The following is a 342-nucleotide window of genomic DNA, read 5'->3' on the forward strand; positions in this document are numbered from 1 at the left end:
CAGGCGAGCAGCACCGACGCAGCAGCAGCTGCTGCAGCCGTCGCAGCTGCTGCTGCAGTAGTAGCAGCAAGAAGCATCGACAAAAGGGGACTCAACAGAGGGGCCCCAGCAGCAGCTTTTTCAGTTTTGCCCCCACCCCCCCGCAGCCGCAGATCTCGCCTGCTGCCGCATGCAGGGCCCCACTGGGAGGCCCCAGAGGCCCCCTCGAGGGGCCCCCCTCCGGGGGCCCCGAGGCCCTCCTTGCCGAGGCTGGCAGTACCCTTTCAGTCATCGTCGGACGACAGCTCCTATTCGCGCGAGCAGCAGCAGCAGCAGCAGCAGCGGCAGCGGCAACAAAAAAAA

General features: G+C 66.4%; 1 protein-coding gene across 1 annotated transcript in view; it reads left to right on the forward strand.

The window, feature by feature from the left end:
• Positions 1-342, forward strand: part of ETH_00036510 (uncharacterized protein) — a gene marked incomplete at both ends in the record, with an annotated part of 3,843 nt that overhangs the window by 1,604 nt on the left and 1,897 nt on the right. Inside the window, one exon of the mRNA XM_013375290.1 lies at positions 176-340. Coding sequence (XP_013230744.1) covers positions 176-340 — 165 coding nt within the window. The remainder of the gene's footprint in view (positions 1-175; positions 341-342) is intronic.

Source organism: Eimeria tenella, genomic scaffold (genome assembly GCF_000499545.2).
Source record: "Eimeria tenella Houghton genomic scaffold, Eth_scaff2644, whole genome shotgun sequence".
NCBI lineage: Eukaryota > Apicomplexa > Conoidasida > Eucoccidiorida > Eimeriidae > Eimeria > Eimeria tenella.